Source organism: Hibiscus syriacus, unplaced genomic scaffold (assembly GCF_006381635.1).
Source record: "Hibiscus syriacus cultivar Baekdansim isolate YM2019G1 unplaced genomic scaffold, ASM638163v2 tig00117005_pilon, whole genome shotgun sequence".
NCBI classification, from domain to species: Eukaryota; Viridiplantae; Streptophyta; class Magnoliopsida; order Malvales; family Malvaceae; genus Hibiscus; species Hibiscus syriacus.
The window spans coordinates 1,323,288-1,345,012 of NW_024063519.1; the positions used below are offsets into that span (position 1 = coordinate 1,323,288).

Sequence of the window (21,725 nt, forward strand, 5' to 3'; positions counted from 1 at the left end):
ATGCATTATAACATGTATTTTGATAACTTCTTAATTAGAAAGGAGTGTTGTTCTTCTTAGATGTTTTAAGTTCGAACATTTAGAATATGTGTTGTCAATAAATTTAGAAAATTTTAAATAAATATTATCTTATAATTATGTAATAAAAAATGCGTTAAATAACATTGAATAATATTGAGCAATTAATTAATGTTGGTAGAATTTAAAACTTTCACTCACGTTACAAAATATGTGTAAAACAATCTAATAAAACATTAAATATTATTACAACATAAAATATTGGGTAAACTATAACAGTGACCACCCAATTATAGCTCATTTCCATTTCGACCATTATTTTTAAATTATTGTCAATTAGATCACCCAACTATTTAAATACATTCAATCAGATCACTAGCCGTTAACGGTTAATGAAAGTGCCGATGTGGCAGTTGAAAATTTAGTATAATTATATATATTATCCTCAATATTTATACATTCAATCAATTTGGTCATAATTTTAATTTAATTTAATAAATTTAATATACAATTAGTTGGTGACACATGTCACAACAATATTGGAGGGTATTTTATTAATTTTAATTATTTTATGTATTTATTTTTGTATCCAATAAGATGCTGACACGTGCCATCGTCTTATTTGTTAAGCAAAACGATATAAAACCTAAATGAGTACTATGAGAATTCGAACCAAAGTCTTGAAAAATCACTAGGCTAAGCCCCTAACTTGGCAGTGATTTACAACATGTTATATACAATATATAACTAATTGCAGAGAAAAAAATGATTAACATCCTATATTCTTAATTTTTTATATAACCAAATTTTAAAGTATATTTACTTTAAGTACAACGAAAGTATAATTTTAATTTTTTGACATAATTAATAATATTTATAAATATAATTGCTTTATATATAATCATTAAATAAAGTTAAAATTATTAATTATATTAAAAATTAATTAAATATATGTAAAAATATTGTAAATTATAATTGAATATAGGTTTGGTTTAATGGCATGTTAGTCATTTATTTTTTCTCTGCAATTAGTTATATATTATATATAACATGTTGTAAACTACTTCCAAGTCAGGCGTGTTTGATGATTTTCCAAGACCTGGTTCGAATCCTCATAGCTGTAGTTTAAGTTTTACATTATTTTGCTTAACATATAAGATGGTGACACGTTTCACCATCTTATTGGATACAAAATAAAACAAATTAAATAATTAAAATTAATAAAACACCCTCCAATATGGTTGTGACATGTGTCACCACCTAATTGGATATTAAATTTATTAAATTGAATTAAAATTATGACCAAATTGATTGAATGTATAAATGTTGAGGATCATATATATAATTATACCAATTTTTAACAGCTATGTCAACACTTCCGTTAACCGTTAAAAGTTAGTGGCCTGATTGAATGCATTTAAATAATTGGATGGTCTAATTGGCAAGAATTCAAATATCGTGGTCGAAATAAAAAGAGGTTATAGTTGGGTGGTCAGTGATATAGTTTATCCTAAAAATTTATGTCACGATTAATTATATGATAATTATAAGAGAAAATCGCCTCAGTGACCAAAAATGCCTTATAATATACGATTTTAACCAACTTTTTTTTGATTTGCCAAAATGACCAACAAAAGCGCAACGCGATATCAAAACCGCAACGCGATTTAGAAAAGCGCAACGTTGAAAAGAAGATCGCAACGCGATCTTCCAAGAATCGCAACGCGATTAAGAAAATCGCAACGCGATTCCAAGAATCGCAACGCGATTCAGAAAATCGCAACGCGATTCCAAGAATCGCAACGCGATTCAGAAAATCGCAACGCGATTCCAAGAATCGCAACGCGATCTTCCAAGAATCGCAACGCGATTAAGAAAATCGCAACGCGATTCAGTAATTCGCAACGCGATCTTCCAAGAATCGCAACGCGATTCAGAAAATGAGTAAATTCTTTCAAAAGTTGTTGCATTTGTTTCTTTCTTAAGAATTTTCTCTAAAAAGATAGTATCCGCGCGGACGTGTCGAAGACACGTATTACCACGACCACGACCACGACCACGACCACGACCACGACCACGACCACGACCACGACCACGACCACGACCACGACCCGACCCGACCCGAGACGAGACGGCGGCGGCGGCGGCGGCGCGCGAGAGTCCCCCTTGTTCTCTTTCACTCAACAAGGAAATGGGAAATCCAAGCCTTAAATACACTTCCCAATAGTGTTTCCAATACTATGTGGGATTGAGCATTACTCAACACTTCAAAGAAAATATAGCAATTTTTGTAGCATGTTTCCCGCTTAATCCATATTTAAAATATTAAAACATTTTATCATATTAAACTATATGTATAAGTTTGAATTGAAATGTAGATATCTACAACTCTTTTAATTCTCTTGATAAAATGTTTTAATATTTTTAGATATGGATTAAGTGGGAAAATACTACAAAAATTGCTATATTTTCTTTGAAGTGTTGAGTAATGCTCAATCCCACATAGTATTGGAAACACTATTGGGAAGTGTATTTAAGGCTTGGATTTCCCATTTACTTGTTGAGTGAAAGAGAACAAGGGGGACTCTCGCGCGCCGCCGCCGCCGCCGTCTCGTCTCGGGTCGGGTCGGGTCGGGTCGTGGTCGTGGTCGTGGTCGTGGTCGTGGTCGTGGTCGTGGTCGTGGTCGTGGTCGTGGTCGTGGTCGTGGTCGTGGTCGTGGTCGTGGTCGTGGTCGTGGTCGTGGTAATAGTAATACGTGTCTTCGACACGTCCGCGCGGATACTATCTTTTTAGAGAAAATTCTTAAGAAAGAAACAAATGCAACAACTTTTGAAAGAATTTACTCATTTTCTGAATCGCGTTGCGATTCTTGGAATCGCGTTGCGATTTTCTGAATCGCGTTGCGATTCTTGGAATCGCGTTGCGATTTTCTTAATCGCGTTGCGATTCTTGGAAGATCGCGTTGCGATTTTCTGAACCGCGTTGCGATTTTCTGAATCGCGTTGCGATTTTCTGAATCGCGTTGCGATTCTTGGAAGATCGCGTTGCGATTTTATGAATCGCATTGCGATTCTTGGAAGATCGTGTTGCGATCTTCTTTTCAACGTTGCGCTTTTCTAAATCGCGTTGCGGTTTTGATATCGCGTTGCGATTTTGTTGGTCATTTTGGCAAATCAAAAAAAAGTTGGTTAAAATCGTATATTATAAGGCATTTTTGGTCACTGAGGCGATTTTCTCTAATTATAAACCCGAACAAATCGAGGAATCTAAGTTCTTAGTCCTTAATTGTAACAGAAAAAGAAAGAAAAGGGCAATGAGGTAAAATCAATGGGGGTTGGATTCGAACAGTAGAAATAGTAGTAGAATACGCGGATATGTGATATCCATGGTAGTATTAAAACCTAAAACGGAAACGACACTCGCCCTCCATTGTTTTTTCTCTTCAATTTCTCTCTTTCAAAATTCCACGGCGCAGATCCGAGGAGTTTGGGAAAACCCTATCTCTCTCTAAATATCAACCGAAAAACTCTCATAAACTACCCCTCCCTCTCTCAACAAACCCACTTTCCTACCCATAATACACACTTTCATTTTTTTCCCATTGCTCTCTGCTAATATCATCAGTTTGAAGGTTTCTCTCTCTTCTACTTAATTTTTTTTCTTTCATCGATTTTCTAGTTTTGATTGATTTATTTCCTGTTTTTACATTTTTTGTTGGATTTTCTTTGATGTTAATTGGATTTATTTTTACTGTTTGGGATCTGGGTTTGATCTGTCATAATTATTTGTTTTTGGATTTTTGTTTTTGAGGTTGATTCTGATTAGTTCACGTAGATATTTTTGGGTTACTTTTCTCTTGTAATCCGGTTCTCTTTCTTTGTAGTTCGAGATTTGAGAAATTAACAAATTTGAAACTTTTCTGCTAGATTTATTCCTGAAAAGAAAAATAAATCTGTTGGATGTATATGAGGAAATAAGGAAAAGTGTGTCTTATTTTGTATTCTACATTCCCGAAAGTAGGAATTTTGAAAGTTATTTTTTTCTGAGCTTCTGCTTATAAAAGTCTATTTTTTATTCTTATTGCGAACAGATCTTAACTATTAATATTGTAACTTCCAGGTTTGGGTTTAATGTCTTACACTTAGTTGAGTGAGATGATTGGTGGTAAATGAAAATAAAAAATATGATGGATTTGTGATGCTAGATGTCTGATGATAGTTCACTTCTAATGCTATTGGCGGTGTGATTCTGAGGCTGGTCTTTAACAAAACCCTTCATATTGACTAAGTTCCTTGTCTTAGTAACAGAGGGTTAGTCATCCATAAACATATCTGTATATCAAAATGGATGTTTAATCAACAAACAATGTGTACTTATTGCCTATGTACTAATGACTGATGATTTGTTGCACCTTAAGGTTGAGACAGTGCTTTCAACACGTGTCCTATATAGAATATTTAGATGCTTGGTGATAACAGTGTTAAACCTTTCTTCCAATTGCTTGGCCCTGAGTGAATTTTGGAGAGGTAGGCAATATGGGTGTCTGGTGGTAAAGGGTTTATGATCTAAATATCAGATAACCATATGCCTCTTTTATATCTTCTCCAAATACTAATCAGAAGTTAATACTTGTGCTTCTTTTCCCATGGTGTGCTACTTTGCCTATTCTGTTATATCTTTTTCGGTATGGAAAAGCTCTGCCCTTTAATGTCATTAAAAACTTTTAGTATTACATGTTGGAGGTGATATCTTTGTGTTTGTATACCATGCAGCATAGTGATTTTATTCGAATCCCGCTTAATTATATTTATCAGTATCCTGTTGTATCGTTTGATCCAAAAGCAATGATTTTAGTTTAGTGTTTCATATGGACTTATTAGTTTATTCTTTCTTTTTCTGCACAGTCATGGCAGGTTTGGCATCAGAAGGATCTCAATTTGATGCTCGCCAGTATGATCAGAAAATGACTGAGTTGTAAGTTTATTGTTTACAGATTGCATACTATCTGCCCTTTGCATGTGTTTTTCCTTCTAAACAGGGGACTGCTATTTGGTTTTCAACTTGCTGATTCTTATATCTGGTGAAAATTCAAATTGAACAGGCTCCAAACTGATGGAGATGATTTTTTCACAAGTTCTGATGAAGTTTATGACAGTTTTGATGCTATGGGACTTCAAGAGAACCTTCTGAGGGGTATCTATGCATATGGTATGTTAGTCTTTCAGAAAGAAATTTTTTACAAGTGTCAACAGTTCCCCACTTGTAGGGCTTATGTGCCTTTTTTCTATGGGTTGTTTTTTCCAAATATATGCTGAATTGTTATCGTCTTGTCCAAAATATTTTCCAAGGTTTTGAGAAGCCTTCTGCAATTCAGCAGCGAGGTATTGTTCCATTTTGCAAGGGTCTTGATGTTATTCAGCAGGCACAGTCTGGAACTGGGAAGACAGCAACCTTCTGCTCTGGAATTTTACAGCAACTTGATTATGGTATTGTCCAATGTCAAGCTCTTGTGTTGGCACCCACTAGGGAGTTAGCACAACAGATTGAGAAGGTAATGCGTGCACTTGGTGATTACCTTGGTGTTAAGGTCCATGCTTGTGTTGGTGGGACAAGCGTTCGTGAGGATCAGCGCATTCTTCAAAATGGTGTTCACGTTGTTGTTGGCACTCCCGGTCGTGTCTTTGACATGTTGAAGAGGCAGTCACTTCGCCCAGATTATATTAAGATGTTTGTCTTGGATGAGGCTGATGAAATGCTTTCCCGTGGTTTTAAGGATCAGGTTTGATATTTCATCTTTTTATGTTCCCTTAAAATGATTTTCGATTTTGGAAAGCATTGTGTTCTATATTTCGTGCTCTGAAAATGTTACGTCTTTCAGATCTACGATATCTTCCAACTGCTGCCAGCTAAGATTCAGGTTGGGGTATTTTCTGCTACAATGCCGCCTGAAGCCCTTGAGATCACTAGGAAGTTCATGAACAAACCTGTGAGAATTTTGGTTAAGCGTGATGAGCTCACCCTTGAGGGTATCAAGCAGTTTTATGTGAATGTCGAAAAGGAGGATTGGAAGCTTGAAACTCTTTGTGATCTCTACGAAACCCTTGCCATCACCCAGAGTGTCATCTTTGTGAACACACGGCGCAAGGTTGACTGGTTAACCGACAAGATGCGTAGCCGTGACCACACAGTTTCTGCCACCCATGGGGACATGGACCAGAATACTCGTGATATCATCATGCGTGAATTCCGCTCTGGTTCTTCACGTGTTCTCATCACTACCGATCTCCTTGCTCGTGGTATTGATGTGCAGCAAGTCTCCCTTGTCATAAACTATGATTTGCCAACTCAACCAGAAAACTACCTCCACCGTATAGGACGAAGTGGAAGGTTTGGAAGGAAAGGTGTGGCCATCAACTTTGTGACTAATGATGACGAGAGAATGCTTTACGACATCCAGAAGTTCTACAATGTGATCATTGAGGAGCTGCCATCAAACGTAGCTGATCTCCTTTGATGATGAAATTTACCTTTTTTGAAAGTTTGTTTGAGGCAAAAGGGTTTTGTTGTTTTTGCAAGATGTATTTAACGTGCTCATTTCTTTGTTTTCTTTTTGCTTTCAAGCTTCTTAAGTTCATGCTGTTCCTGAACAAATTTGAACATTTAATATGGGGTCCTGCACATTTGCTACATTATGATTGTCCAGTTTTGACAACTTGTTTGCAGTGGTTGTTTCGTGTTCTGATCATTCTGTTTCGAGCCATTTTAGCTTTTGGCCTGATAACTAATGTTTTTGATCTTTAGTTTCTTATAAGCAGCAAAGCTTTTAACTGCTCGAAACGTATGCAATCTTCATAGACATTTTAAAACCAGCCGTTCGGAATTTAAGTATGGCACAAGCCATGCGGTTTCAAAGAAATTATGTGTTACTAACAACCTGGTAGCTGAATAACAACCAGCTGAAACTAATAAGCTAACCCTTAAGGAAACTGTCATCGTCGGTTTCAAAGAAATTATGCGTTACTAACAACCTGGTAGCTGAATAACAACCAGCTGAAACTAATCAGCTAACCCTTAAGGAAACTGTCATCGTCGGTTTCAAAGAAATTATGCGTTACTAACAACCTGGTAGCTGAATAACAACCAGCTGAAACTAATCAGCTAACCCTTAAGGAAACTGTCATCGTCGGTTTCAAAGAAATTATGCGTTACTAACAACCTGGTAGCTGAATAACAACCAGCTGAAACTAATCAGCTAACCCTTAAGGAAACTGTCATCGTCGGTTTCAAAGAAATTATGCGTTACTAAAAACCTGGTAGCTGAATAACAACCAGCTGAAACTAATCAGCTAACCCTTAAGGAAACTGTCATCGTCGGTTTCAAAGAAATTATGCGTTACTAACAACCTGGTAGCTGAAAAACAACCAGCTGAAACTAATCAGCTAACCCTTAAGGAAACTGTCATCGTCGGTTTCAAAGAATTATGCGTTACTAACAACCTGGTAGCTGAATAACAACCAGCTGAAACTAATCAGCTAACCCTTAAGGAAACTGTCATCGTCGGTTTCAAAGAAATTATGCGTTACTAACAACCTGGTAGCTGAATAACAACCAGTTGAAACTAATCAGCTAACCCTTAAGGAAACTGTCATCGTCGGTTTCAAAGAAATTATGCGTTACTAACAACCTGGTAGCTGAATAACAACCAGCTGAAACTAATAAGCTAACCCTTAAGGAAACTGTCATCATCGGTTTCAAAGAAATTATGCGTTACTAACAACCTGGTAGCTGAATAACAACCAGCTGAAACTAATCAGCTAACCCTTAAGGAAACTGTCATCGTCGGTTTCAAAGAAATTATGCGTTACTACAACCTGGTAGCTGAATAACAACCAGTTGAAACTAATAAGCTAACCCTTAAGGAAACTGTCATCGTCGGTTTCAAAGAATTATGCGTTACTAACAACCTGGTAGCTGAATAACAACCAGCTGAAACTAATCAGCTAACCCTTAAGGAAACTGTCATCGTTGGTTTCAAAGAAATTATGCGTTACTAACAACCTGGTAGCTGAATACAACCAGCTGAAACTAATCAGCTAACCCTTAAGGAAACTGTCATCGTCGGTTTCAAAGAAATTATGCGTTACTAACAACCTGGTAGCTGAATAACAACCAGCTGAAACTAATCAGCTAACCCTTAAGGAAACTGTCATCGTCGGTTTCAAAGAAATTATGCGTTACTAACAACCTGGTAGCTGAATAACAACCAGCTGAAACTAATCAGCTACCCTTAAGGAAACTGTCATCGTCGGTTTCAAAGAAATTATGCGTTACTAACAACCTGTAGCTGAATAACAACCAGCTGAAACTAATCAGCTAACCCTTAAGGAAACTGTCATCGTCGTTTCAAAGAAATTATGCGTTACTAACAACCTGGTAGCTGAATACAACCAGCTGAAACTAATCAGCTAACCCTTAAGGAAACTGTCATCGTCGGTTTCAAAGAATTATGCGTTACTAACAACCTGGTAGCTGAATAACAACCAGCTGAAACTAATCACTAACCCTTAAGGAAACTGTCATCGTCGTTTCAAAGAAATTATGCGTTACTAACAACCTGGTAGCTGAATAACAACCAGCTGAAACTAATCAGCTAACCCTTAAGGAAACTGTCATCGTCGGTTTCAAAGAAATTATGCGTTACTAACAACCTGGTAGCTGAATAAAAACCAGCTGAAACTAATAAGCTAACCCTTAAGGAAACTGTCATCGTCGGTTTCAAAGAAATTATGCGTTACTAACAACCTGGTAGCTGAATAACAACCAGCTGAAACTAATCAGCTAACCCTTAAGGAAACTGTCATCGTCGGTTTCAAAGAAATTATGCGTTACTAACAACCTGGTAGCTGAATAACAACCAGTTGAAACTAATAAGCTAACCCTTAAGGAAACTGTCATCGTCGGTTTCAAAGAAATTATGCGTTACTAACAACCTGGTAGCTGAATAACAACCAGCTGAAACTAATCAGCTAACCCTTAAGGAAACTGTCATCGTCGTCGTCCATCCACATCAGTTGCATGACATTTACAACTATCAATCATATGCTTTCAAAACAAATCCAAGAGTTTTTTTTTAAACCGATAACATTAAGTTTATGTTAAAATAGGGATAAACTATTATAATTTTGATATTTATATATAATTAAATACTTGCGTATTTAAGAGTAAGCATATTTGGTTGGTTGGTCAAATTATTCATCTTTTTTTCTTCTTATTTTCTTAGATCATAAGTTCTAAATTAAGATTTATAAAAAAATATTTATGTAAGTAAAATGAATTAAGTAATTATAGTGTAATAAATAAAGTATACAAAATTCTAATAATTCAAATGATTGAATGGCATTTCATATAACTGAACAATTATACAGAAATATTATACAATAATAATAGTTCCATTATTTGAACATCCTTATTCTAAAACTACTCAACTATCAACATCAAAGAAAATATTCCTATTTTTATTGGATATGCTCACCTAGACGATCCTTATTTTCATTTTTTTAAAGTTTTCTAATTCATAAATCAAGTGAAATAGTAACACCATGACATGTGTTAGTTGCACACGAATGACCATCCAAAATAAGGTGAGTCATGCAATGGCCGACTGCCTTGAAGAGATGGAGGGCCAATGAAAATAAAGTAGAAAATGTCACAAACTCCCACCGACTAAAAGCAACATTTCAAATAACAATAAGGGTATGTTTGTTTCGGGTTTTTTTCGATTTCACGTAATTTATTTTTTGAAAAATATTTTTTAGTGTTTGATTAGAAGAAAATTGATTGGTAAACGTAAAATATTTTCCTAGTCAACAGAATTTCTTTTGTGTTTTATGGAAAATGACTTACGGTCTGATTTTCGATAGGTCATTTATCGAACTTCACTTCAAAGAATAAATATTCAAAATAATTTTATTTTATAAATTTAATACTAATAAAATATTTTAATATCATTTTAATCAAAATATTAGTTATTAAAATATTTAATATATATTTATTAATATTTCAAATAATATAATATTATATTTTTAATATTATAATAAAATAATAAATTATATTAAAATAATATAAGATATTATATTATTATTTTAATAATATATAATAAATTATTAATAAAATTTATATTATTTATTAATTTCATAGAAATAATATTATTAAATTATTAATAATGAATAATATTATTTATATATTTAATATTAATATAATAATATTTTAAAAAAGATATTTAAAATATACTAATTAATATTTTTAAAATATAATATAACACTATTACTTTAATAAATAATTAATATAATTTATAACATTTTTATTTCAATAAAATATAACAATATTAATAATTTTTATTAATAAAATTATAAAAATAATTTTTAATAATAAATAAATTATCTTAATATTTAAAAATAATTATATTAAGTTTTATGATAAATAATATTATTTATTGTATTTAATATTTATAATAAATAATTTTTAAAAAGCTCATCAATTAGTAGAAAAAAGATTTAAACAATATCTTTCAAAAATTGTAAAACGTTTTTCCAGAAAATATAGTTTATTTTTATGAAAAATATTTTAAAAAATATAATATTTTAAAAAATATAATTCATTTTTTAAAATTTAATTTTCAAAAAATAATTACAGACTGGGTAAACTAAAGTCAAAAAGCAACCCCCGCTAGAGCTGTTTCCAGCTACCCGGTTCTGTATTCTACTTTGTGTTTTAGATCCAAATCATGCAGGGATGGAGAGACGCAGAGAGAGAGTCACTACTACGGAGAGCCAAGGAACATGCAGGACCTCAGATGTTACAGCGGCGGTGGTTATGCAAACGCTGTTCAACCAAATCAGATTAAGATGAAGAAAAGCAAAAGCAAAAGCACTCTTGGGTCTTCTTCAAAAGCCTGGAGCTTCAATGACCCTGAGCTGCAGAGGAAGAAAAGGGTTGCTGGATACAAGGTTTATGCGGTTGAAGGCAAGGTGAAAGGGTCTCTCGAGAGGAGTTTTAGGTGGTTACCCAACTTGTCTATGGGTGGATGTGATCCACTGATTTCCCCCCCCCCCCTTCCACAACTTGGGATATGGTAACTTCTCAAGAATCTTGAATATGAAATTTCCAGCATCCGTTTTATTATGTTTTTTTTTCTTTAATTCTTCTACGATCATGTCTTTGTCGACAGTAATTAATCTATTACTTTCAAACATATTACTTCAACAGTAACATCAAATGTAAAAGAAGTTACAATATTGATATAAACAGGCTACAAATAGCCTGCTTTCGGATTTTAAAGTATTATGTTACATAACCTAAACAAATAACTCTTCACTGAAAAAAGGTAGCAAATACATCTAAACCTGTATATGATTTATATCATTGGACGCCTCCACATTCTGCCATTGTTAATACTTACATTTATAATTCCCAACTTCAAGCTCTTCTAATTTGAAAAGAAAAGAAAACAAAATAGACGGCTTCTAGCACGCGTGTATGCGAAAGTATGCCATCATAAAATTTGTTAGCTGCCGGGTAGGCCGTGGTAGTAGTCTAATAGGGTACCCTCTCATCGTTACTAAAATGCAGGCTTTCAATGCCCCTCTAAATTCTTTACATTTGAGGTGTTCCTACCAGAAGATGTTGCTTGTTCTCCGATAAGACGGGTGCGTTTCTTGGTCCACTAGATATTTTTTGGAATGACCTTGCACTTGCATCGATCGTACGAAGGCGACGGGGTTCAGAGTCACCAACTGTGATTGCTGCTGCATCACGGTGGCTAGAGATAGCAGCTCGCCTTGAAGTTAAGACATTAGAACCAGCCAACTGCATAAACCGAGGAGGAAACAATAGCCAGAAAGGGTATTCAAAATCACAAACCTATTTAACCAATTTCAATCAGATCCCGAAAAAAAAAAAACCTTAAAAAGAAACAAGCCTACCCCATGGGAGATTACGCATGAGGAGAAAGAATGCCTCCTGAGTGTAGGATCTCTGGAAGACCAACCAAAAAGGTCCAACTTCTCCACCCGCGGAAAACCAATCATATTAAAAATACCATGTTACTGAAAGTAATGTACAAATGAATGAAAGAATCAAACAAAACGGAAACTATTGTAGTAATATATGACTATAAAAAAAGGCATACCAGATTTCCTATCAGCAATAGCAACTGCAGGAGGTATGCCAGAGCTAGTTACAGCACCAGGGCCCTGGAAAACATTAAAAATGCAATATACAATTGATAAAAACTAGTTAAACGTGGTGCATAGAAGCTAGAAGCCCCTAAAACTACTTACAAGAGCACGGGCAGGAGGATTGGAAGTCTGAGATTGCTGATACTTTAATATTGTCCAATCAAACACGTAATCAACCTGAAAACCTGAATTAAGAAGGAAAGCTGACAGCTTGAGTAGAAGCTTCCCAGATTATTTGAATATTACGAAGTGCAATCAAGTAAACAAGAAAAAAGATAAAAGAAGGAAGAACAGGGGCAGATAAAGTTCTAACCTTCACGAATGAATAGTTCACGGAACAGGCATCTGAGATAAGAATAATCTGGTTTATCATCAAACCGTAGGGATCGGCAGTAATGGAAGTAGGATGCAAATTCAGATGGATATCCTTGACACAAAGCCTAAGATGAAACCAATAAGTTTTACGGACCTTCAAGTTGCAATAATAAGACGTTAATTAATTCTCCTCGATAGAAGTTGAGACTTTCTTTTCACTTATCTTGTCATACTTTTGCTTCTTAGTTCCAGCTCTCAGTCCCTGCCAGGGAAGACTGCAAAGACACTGGGTTATGCCTAAATTATCCCAACTGCTTTGCTCTATGTGAAATAAAAGTGGTGGGAAGTAGTTACCTTTCCCTTAAGAAATACATTAGAACATATCCAATTGTCTAATCATCTCTCCGGCTTTGCTTTACAGAAAGATACAAAAAAACAGTTAGCAAAGCAAAGCTAGCATGCAATATTTAACAATTACTCTCCAGGTTATCTGAAGAAGTTAAAAGAAAGGTTGAAAAGAATGTCCTACCAATTCAAAGATGAGTATTGATGCTTGATTATCTTCCTGTAAGATTTTTGTTTTCCCTGACAATAAATACAAGCACGTCATAAATTTTTTAATCTGAACAAGTATTTCATAGATTTATATTTTATACAGTAAATCAGTATAGCACAAAAAGGTTCTACCTGAAGAACCGTTAAATTCTTTCAACATTCACTGTCAAACAATAAAGTTTTGCCAGAGGAATTGTGAACTTTTAACATTCAATACTAAAAATTAAAGAAATACATAGTAACTACACGAGCATTGTAATAATATTGATAAAAGCTAACAGCTCTACACTTTGAAGCATTTAACTTTAACAACTTGGTGCTCAATACAGATAACCTATTCCAATGGAATAACTTCTCATGTTGATTATTATAAAGTATTAGCAGAATATTTTTTCAAAAAATAAAAATAAAGTATAAGCAGAATATGAACATCAATCTGAAAAAGGAAGAAATTATTTGAATAAGAATAAATCGCCGCATTAATTTTTTTTTTTAAGAAAAGGATATCACATTTGAAGAAACACTATTAAGGGGTTGGACAAACCAGTACGTATTTGTTTCTTTTTATAATAGAAAGGAGCCTAAAACTATCCAAATACTATATGAAATTGTTGAAAACTTCTAAATTTTCCATCAATTAAAAAATTAGAGGGAACATGAAAATTTGGTTTTCCTCCAAATGATTTTTTTTTTATATTTTATTTGAAAAAACTATAAAAATAGGAAAGAAACAAAAAATGTCATGGTTTGAGAAATAATTTATAAAGATGCAATATTGAAATAAAAAAATATTATAAGAAAAATTAGCTTGTAGGATAAGCTAACAATTAAAAGAAAAGTTTAAATTAACATATATGTTACTTGTCTTTACGACAATTTAAGTCAAATATATAAAGTTTATATTTTGAGGGTACCAGTTTAATTTAGTATAAATATATATTAATAAGATTATTTTGAACAATGAGAAATAAAAAAGCTTTCAAACATTTAAGTTTTCAAAATCTTTTTTTTTTTGGGGTGGGGGGGGGGGGCATGGCCCGCTCTGGTCCTTCTTAAGAGCCACGGTTGAATATAAGAACCTAGACGGGAAGCCAAATATCATATGGAAAAACATAAAAGAACTTTCAAGATGTCGGACTAAAAATCAGCATGAAGTGACATGAATTCAGTAGCACCATTCAGCTTCAAACAAATATTTAAGAAAATAAAAACACTGGCCGGGAGTAATCGATTGAACAAACCTATAAGGAATATGTCGATGGGTTGAAGTATCCCTATACTTCTTCGCCAGACCAAAATCAATGAGGTAGACCTATATGCAACATCAAGTACAAAATCAGGCATAGCATGACGCCAGATATCCTCAATTAACAAAAGGAAGTAGATTGGAGATAGTACCTGATTTGCACGCCCTCCTAAGCCCATGAGGAAATTGTCTGGCTTGATATCCCGATGCAGAATTGATTTTGAATGAGCATATTCAACTCGATTGAACTGATGGCAATGTGAGACTCAAATAAAACATACCAGAACAGATCACACATAATGAAGGAAAACTTACATCTGATCCGCGAGCATGAGAACAGTTTTGAGTGACAGTTTTTGACTGCAGAAGTTGAATAAATCTTCAAGGCTAGGCCCCAGTAAATCCATCACAAGGGCATTATAGTCACCTTCAATGCCAGACCATCTCACATTTGGAATTCCAGCTGCCAAAGATATAATACACTATTAATCAGGCAAGACAAATAGGTAGGACATATCAAATCCAACCCTTCCCATTTCAAAAACTCTACAAGCATGAAATTTGATCCTTACTTCCTCCCTGCAGTATTTTATACAACTTCGATTCATACAACAATTGTGGATGCTTGGTCTTCACATTTTCCTGGGCAAAACAAAACTCACCAATATTTATTGGAACAATCCATGCAAAGCAAAATTAACACAAGAAACAAAAGAAAGATGCATGGTATATCAAATTACAAGTTGTTGCAGAATAAATCGTATTATCCATGTCATATAAGACGAACATTTTTACTAGAGTAGTACACTCAACAGACTGACAATAGCAATGCCACCTGGAATGATTAAGTGGTATGTTGTTGCATGATTTAGAATTTGATCCCTAAAATGACAATTGAATCACTTTCACTAGGAGAGCTGAATCTGCTATCATGCAATTCATTTTGTAAAGCTCATGTTATGGTTTGAGAGAAAAGAAAGGATTTAGGAAAAGAATTTAGACGAGAGAGAGAGATGATAGAGAAGAAAAATCATCATTCATTGCATAAGCATTTTTTACACCAGAGTCTGTTAATTATTTAGTTACAAATGCCATTCAGTAATTGCCAGCTGTCCCAACAATGTAACTACTTGATTCTTCTCTTTCTTTTCTTTCACAGGTACTGGGCCTTCTGTCTTGGGCTTCTCCTTCAGTCTTTCCTCTTGCTCGGCCTGCTCTGTAAGTAACCCCGTGCCTCTCACATGATTGAATTCCCAATTTCTTTCTTCAATCCCTAACCCTCGATCTTCATTTCCCAATTGTTCTTCGATATTTTCTCGTCGTTCCTCTTCTTCTTCTCCAATCCTGACAATACCCACCCCTTGAGACGAGCCTTGTCCCCAAGGATCGAACGCCGGAAACTGCCCTTTCAGAGTCGAGTAATCCTCCCAAGTATCGTTTTCTACAGCGAGATTCTCCCAGCGAACCAGAAGTTGAGTAACAGGTTTACTATTCTGTTTATAATTCTTCTGGCCATAATTTTCAATGGTTTAATCTGTATTTCTCCTTCTTCATCTACTGCAGGAGGATCAGTAGCAACAATAGAGGAATCGCCTATGAACTTCTTCAATAAACTGACATAGAAAACCGGATGCAATCGAGAGGAATCGGGTAAGTCCAAGCGATATGCGACTGCTCCTATTCTTTCCAAAATATGATAGGGACAAAAAAATTTTGCTGCTAACTTTAAATTTTTTCGCAGGGCAATCGATGTATGTCTGTAGGGATGCAATTTCAGGTAAACTAAATCCCTAATCTCAAAGGTTCTTTCAGTTATATTCTTATCTTCTTGCTGCTTCATTCTATTGCTTGCTATCTGCAACTGATTCTTTAGCAACTGCCTGGTAGTCTCTCTACTGCTCATCATTTCTGATATAGTCTGTACTGTAGACTCAATAGGCCAAACCATAATAGGTGGTTTATACCCATATAATGCCTGAAAAGGTGTTATCTTTAGAGCAGTATGATAAGTGGTGTTGTGTTTCATTAACTCCCTCCAAAACACACTTGTGAATGTCTTATCTCTGTCAGAAATGGCCATCTTCGGCTGGCCATGTAGCTTATACACATTGTCTAGGTATATCTTAGCCACCTCTGTTGCAGAATAAGGGTGAGCTAAAGACAAAAAATGGTTGTACTTTGTAAACTTATCCACAATCACCAAAATACAATTTTTCTTAAATCCATAGTGATTATCTCCCAAGCCTGATTAGGAACAGGAAGGGACTGTAGCAAACCAGGCTTTGCTACATGTTCAACCTTAATCTGCTGGCAAATTTCACAACTTCTCACATAAGTAACAGCCATAGCTTTAAGATTTGGCCAATAAAAATGTGACCTAATCCTATAATATTTAGCTTGAGCTCCTGAATGTCCTCCTTGAGAAGAGTCATGTAAGGTCTTAATAATCTTCAATCTAAGACTGCCATGATCCCCAATATAAACTCCACCACAGTATTTAAGGATAGCTTTAGAATATTTACACTTACTGTCAACTGTAGGATTAATAGTAAGAGCTGAAATCCAGTACTGAGCTAAAATATCCTCTTGATAACTTTCTTCCACCTCTTGAACCCAAGCAGGTATCAAAACAGTAGCTCCCAAAGCAAAGTAGTGAGCCTGATCCTCCCATCTTCTAGATAAGACATCAGCAACCACATTCAACTTCCTTTTTCTATACTGTATAGTATAGTACAACCCTAGGAGCTTTGTCAACCCCCTCTTTTGAATAGTGGTAGTCAGTTTCTGTTCTAAAAGAAACTTTAGAGGCTCATGATCAGTCTTAATAATAAAAGGTTTACTCTCCAAATAATGTCTCCATTTTGAAACAGCCAAGAGAATAACAAGGTATTCTCTTTCATATATAGATAATGCTGAATTTTTTGGACTTAGAGCTTGACTCAAATAAGTAATAGGTCTTCCTTCTTATGATAGAACAACCCCTATACCTCCAGAACTAGCATCTGTATCTAAATAAAATGTTTTAGAAAAATCTGGTAAGGCCAAAACTGGAGCAGAACACATGGATAATTTAAGATCCTCAAAAGCTTTATAAGCAACATCAGTCCACTAAAATCCATATTTTTTCAACAACTGTGTCAAAAGCTTACTTATAATGCCATAATTTATAATAAATCTCATGTAATATCCAGTTAGGCCTAGAAATCCTCTTAAAGATTTAAGAGTTTTAGGCTTAGGCCAATTCTGCATAGCCTCTACCTTGCTAGGGTCAGTAGATACCCCTGCAGCAGAAATAATATGGCCAAGATACTCCACTTGACTCTGTCCAAAAAAACACTTGGACAATTTTGCAAATAACTGATTCAACTTCAACACCTCCAAAACCAGCTGTAAGTGTTCAATGTGATCTTTGTATACCAATATATCATCAACAAAAACTAAAACAAATTTTCTGAGGAAAGAATTGAATAATTCATTCATAAGTGACTGAAATGTAGTAGGAGCATTAGTAAGACCAAAAGGCATTACCTTGAACTCATAATGACCTTGATGAGTTCTAAAGGTTGTCTTGTAAATATCTTCAGGTTTAATTCTGATCTGCCAATAACCTGACCTCAAATCAATTTTTGAAAAATAGACTGCCCCATGTAACTCATCCAACAATCTTCCACTATAGGAATAGGAAATTTGTCTTTGATGGTCATACTTTTAATTCTCTGTAATCCACAAAAATCTCAAGTTCCATCCTTTTTTTTAATAAGGAAATGAGATGCAATGGCTCTTACTAGACTGAATGACAGAAGAAAAACATATATATCTGTTTTTTCCATTTCAGCCACAAAGAACTCCTCAGTTAAGGTAGGATTCTGCAATAACATATAGGGCTGTAACTCCTCAAAATTTTCCTGATAATCTTTCACTGACCCCTTTTGAGTCAATTTAGTGAATTCTTCCACAATATCACAGAAAGATCTATCACTGAATCTGTGACAGATATCAGCTTCAAATTCATGCCATGTTACATGGTGCTTTTGCATTATATATCCATCAAACCATATTTCTGCTTTAACTGTCAAATACATAGTAACTACCTCTACTCTTTGCTCAACAGGAACACTACAAATAGAGAAATATTTCAAGCATTTTTTAAATCCATCCCCTAGGATTGACCCCATCAAAAAATGGTAGTTCTATCTTAGGTCGGTGCCACACAGTTCCTGAACTGTTAAGTGAACCCCCTGGCCCCCTTTTTTCAGCTTCCAGTCCAAACAGATTAGGTTTAGAGTCATTGTTTTCACCCACTTGATTTTCAGGCCTAAAACTGTTCTTAAAAGCTAAACAAGCATCAGGTTTAGTCTTTAATATCCCAGGTTCATCCGGTTTATATGTAAATCTAGACTTGTCATTCACCACAGTCACCAAAACAGGATTTTTGTCCTTATTTTTAGAAGTATCAAGAGATTGTACCTGTTCATCAGTAGAATGCTCCTACTTCCCATTCCTGCCTGTCAGAATCTTTAATAGTTCTTTCACATAACCCTGATTAGTGGCCATTCTGGACTCCAATGCAGTGATTCTATTTTCTTGAGTCTCCCACCATTTAGGTGGATTAGTTTCATCTTGCCCCTTCTTCACCAATGCAGCTAAGTCTTCAATCTATTTTTGGATCCCAGATAAATCAGTTTCCGCCATAGACTGGTTCTTCTTTGTCATGCCCACCAGAAATTTTTTACAGAATCGAAGCTCTGAATACCAATTGTTATGGTTTGAGAGAAAAGAAAGGATTTAGGAGAAGAATTTAGACGAGAGAGAGATGATAGAGAAGAAAATTCATCATTCATTGCATAAGCATTTTTTACACTAGAGTCTGTTAATTATTTAGTTACAAATGCCATTCAGTAATTGCCAGCTGTCCTAACTATGTAACTACTTGATTATTCTCTTTCTTTTCTTTCACAGGCATTGGGCCTTCTGTCTTGGGCTTCTCATTCAGTCTTTCCTCTTGCTCGACCTGCTCTGTAAGTAACCCCGTGCCTCTCACATGATTGAATTCCCAATTTCTTTCTTCAATCCCTAACCCTCGATCTTCATTTCCCAATTGTTCTTCGATATTTTCTCGTCGTTCCTCTTCTTCTTCTCCAATCCTGACAATCAACCAAGACTGCTCAAATCATTATAATTTAAATAACATGGATGACAATGGCATGAACCAAGTTCCAGAGTTTATTGATCTCTCAAAAATATATGCAAAACCCACATATCCTTGCTCACAGCATGCAAGTGGCTTCAGTTTAACATGGTAAACAGACACAAAAGTAATCCAACTGAATATCATTAACAACAAAAAATATAACCCTAATAGTGCTAAAACATTCAAGTTGGACCTTTGAACCAAATTTGGAAGTAAATTACAACTGAGCAACCAGTCATAACGATAACAATATTGCACGGATTTTTAAAAAAAAAAGAAAGCTGCTTAAATAATCAAACTGGCAGATTTCAATTAATTATCCACTAAGACACTAACGATTAAAAACTGCAACGAAAATCCAAACAAATTAAGATGAAAAAGTTGAAGAATTCGAAATAAGAAAATTACTTACAAGCTTAATTGCAACATCTTCATTCGTTTGAATATGTGTACCTAAAATTAAAAGGAATTTAGCAACAATAGAAAAAAAAGCCATAGTACTTAAAAAATAAAAGCATAAATAAATAAAAATAATAAGCGCAAACTAAGATAGATCTCTCCATACCATCCGCTACCGATCTTCCGACCTAGTCGATACTTATTCCCAACTAGTGGCTCCATAACAGCCGAAATAAACAAATATTTTTGTTGAAAGGCGAAATAAACAAAGTTGAAGATAAATAAGAAGGAAAAACCTAGTTTCCCTTTTCTCTAACGCTCTCGATAACGCTGAATTCAGATTAATATATTTAGAAGAAAAAGAGAAAAGAAAACCCTCAACAATTCCAGTAGCAAAAAGGAAAAAAAAGAAGGTAGTGACGGTAGAGTCGAGAGAGAGCTGAGATGATGTGAAGAGTATCAGGAATCGAAGGCGTCAACGTGTTGTTGAGGGTGGACACCTGGGGACGTGGAGGGAATAAATAGGGAAACTTCATCTCCAACTCGAACTCCCAACTCCAAAAAGAAATAAAATACGAGAGAGAAGGAGAAGACGAAAGATTGCGGGAAGCTATTACTATTAGCGTAAATTACAAATTTGGTAACTTAGTTTTAATCTCTCTTATATCATTCATTATATTTTTAATTATTTCAATTTCTTCACTAAACTTGATCTATTGGCTTTTATTTTGGGTCGCCCACCTTCCTCACTAACAACTTTATAATTGGGCTTTTATATAAATACAAAACAATGTTGTTTTATTGAAAATTTTGTAATTTTAAATGATATTGTTTTAATGACATTAACTATTTAACGACAGAGTGACAAAAAACCAATATACTAAGTTTAGTGAGTAAATTAAAAGCGTTTAAAGTTCAGTGAGTAAAATAAGAGAAAGAGTAAAGTTTAGTGATGAAATTCGTAATTTACTCTCTCTTATATCACTCACTATATTTTAAATTATTTCAATTTCTTCACTAAACTAGATCCATTTGCTTTACTCATCCTTCCTCATTAACGACATTATAAATGTCTTACTTCACTTGCTCTTTTTTACCTATGCATGAAAATCATCACACGCTAAGTATACACTTAGTGAGACATTATAACAAACTAAGGTGATATAAAATATTAAGCAACTTAACAACATAAAAAAATATATTTCCTTATATAAAACTTAAGAATATCATAATAATTTAAAACGTTAAACTTAAATTCAAATAGAATCATTAAATATCCAAACCGATTTATTCAAGCCATTTTTTCTCATTAAGGACATGAAAATCATCATCTCATGATCTTGTCAAAACCATGATAAACAATATCATACATAATAATCATATCATATTCCTTTTTCATTCACATACATTTCAAAACTTTCATATTTATTTTTTTACTTTCATATTCATTTTCACATTTCATTTTCATAACCAGTACTTTCAAATTTCAGAATTCATTCTCAGATTCAAAACTTACTTCTATATTCATAGCTTAATTTCAGATTCATAGTCCAATGCATATTTATGAGAATGCAAGGTACGTGAGTCATACATAATGTGTGAACTAGGCACTACATGGTGCCACTCATCATCATAGGACGCACTCCAAGTGCAAATTATATCATGTGCACCAACGGTGCCATACGTAATGTACACGAATGTACCATAACTTAACTTGAACTTTACTTAACTTCCAGGCATGGCAAGTGTACCGACGACTCTCA

General features: G+C 34.5%; 1 protein-coding gene and 1 pseudogene across 1 annotated transcript; one reads left to right on the plus strand and one right to left on the minus strand.

Annotated features, from left to right (window-relative positions):
- Positions 1-3,436: 3,436 nt before the first annotated feature.
- Positions 3,437-6,704, plus strand: LOC120195118 (eukaryotic initiation factor 4A-10-like). Its single transcript, XM_039197220.1, has 5 exons — positions 3,437-3,650; positions 4,924-4,993; positions 5,121-5,227; positions 5,368-5,798; positions 5,898-6,704. Exons 2-5 carry the CDS (start codon positions 4,926-4,928, stop codon positions 6,531-6,533), a joined length of 1,242 nt encoding a protein of 413 aa, XP_039053151.1. The 5' UTR covers positions 3,437-3,650; positions 4,924-4,925; the 3' UTR covers positions 6,534-6,704.
- Positions 6,705-11,572: 4,868 nt separating this feature from the next.
- On the minus strand, positions 11,573-20,197 carry LOC120195119 (annotated as a pseudogene).
- Positions 20,198-21,725: the final 1,528 nt, after the last annotated feature.